Raw genomic sequence first — 1,491 nt, 5'->3', positions numbered from 1 at the left:
TATATATATATATATATATATATATATATATATATATTTATATATATATATATCTGTGTATATATATATATATATATATGGCTATGCTGCATACATACGTATGTGTGTATGTATGTGCAACTGTCTTGCGGATGGTCTGCAGTATGTAATTGTTTTCTGAAGGTGTGAGTACAAGACTAGACATATTAAGAGAAATTACATTAAACTAATTAAAATGTAATCAGGTCACAGTTGAGCCAAGTAAATTTGACTGGAAAACCAACTTAAACAGACTCACATGATAGAGAGACACCCCACCCATCCACACACATGGCCATTCGTTTCCACAGTTTGTCAACATTATTATTACTATTATTATTATTATTATTATTGATCATGTTTAGTCTGGAAGTTCTGACCAGGTTTATAGAACTACCAACACCATAGCAACTGTAAGACTACTCGAAACAAGAAAAAAGACGAAGGATGTTTGCCAACCAAGGGAAACTACATGAATTTCTGTATCTGAATTGTTTTGTGTTTTGTTGGGCTGCAAAACCTTGACGGAATCTAGCCTGTGATATTGAGAAGTTGACAGCAGTTAAGAAGAATCTGAAGAATAAGGGAGTGGGGGTGGGTAGGAAACAACTCCATCGAAGCTGAAGTGAAGGTGGGGATGGGGGAGATAGGATGTATTGAAAGAAGAGACTTGGAAAGCCTAAGAACAGCAATGATTGATGGAAGAACTGACAACAACAAAAACCAAAAACACATACACACTTACAAACTCCTTAACAAAATTATGATGTTGGCAGCGTCTATTAGTAAGACTGGATGTAAAATCTGACCAAAAATGACATGGTCAACTGTTTTAAGTCAACAACAGACTTAAGTAGTGGTCATCTTCGCTCTGGAGGTCTGCAACAAACAAAACAACAAAAAAATTACACATTAACGAAATGATTAATCTAACTTTCCAAGCAAAATTAAATATTTTATGTTAACTGCACGACTAATTGAGGCAAAACTTACGACAGATAAAAGGAGACACAAAGTCTCTGATGAAAGAGGTGATGGGATAGGCATGCCTTACCACAAGATAAAACAAAAGTGATTTTAACAAAGAAATGAAACTGGCTCACAGGCTTAACAATATTACAAGCTTGCTTCCTGTCCTAAAGAAACAACAGTCAAATCTCCCTCAAATCCCTTGTTAAAAAATGGAACAATATTTTGTGTAGTTTCCAATATAAAGTATTTCAACAACAGACAGGGTGAAACGTCTTTGATCCCAGGTCTCCTGGATCAGGGCAGACCAGGGGCTAAATAACATGCTAAACATAGCAGCCAAATAGCTTTCTAGTTGTATCCTACTGTAGTTGGGAAATTAGATAATTTAGTCCAATTTTAGTATGTGTGGAAATAAGAGAGGCCAGTCAGAGCTGAAATACTCTTTATAACAGGGTCAGCTTGTTTAGAATTGACTCGGGGCCAAGGAACACAAATACTGAT

At 35.6% G+C, this 1,491-nt stretch overlaps 1 protein-coding gene across 1 annotated transcript in view; it reads right to left on the bottom strand.

Annotated features, from left to right (window-relative positions):
* Nucleotides 1–117: 117 nt before the first annotated feature.
* LOC106876791 (V-type proton ATPase 21 kDa proteolipid subunit c'') overlaps nucleotides 118–1,491 on the bottom strand; it is an 11,187-nt gene continuing 9,813 nt past the window's right edge. Inside the window, exon 7 of the mRNA XM_014925501.2 lies at nucleotides 118–897. Within this exon, the coding sequence (XP_014780987.1) occupies nucleotides 868–897 (30 nt within the window). The 3' untranslated portion in view covers nucleotides 118–867. The remainder of the gene's footprint in view (nucleotides 898–1,491) is intronic.

This window comes from Octopus bimaculoides, chromosome 24 (genome assembly GCF_001194135.2).
Source record: "Octopus bimaculoides isolate UCB-OBI-ISO-001 chromosome 24, ASM119413v2, whole genome shotgun sequence".
In the NCBI taxonomy this organism is placed as follows: Eukaryota; Metazoa; Mollusca; class Cephalopoda; order Octopoda; family Octopodidae; genus Octopus; species Octopus bimaculoides.
The sequence above is the reverse complement of the archived record's forward strand: the minus strand, read 5'-3'. Positions and strand labels throughout refer to the sequence as shown.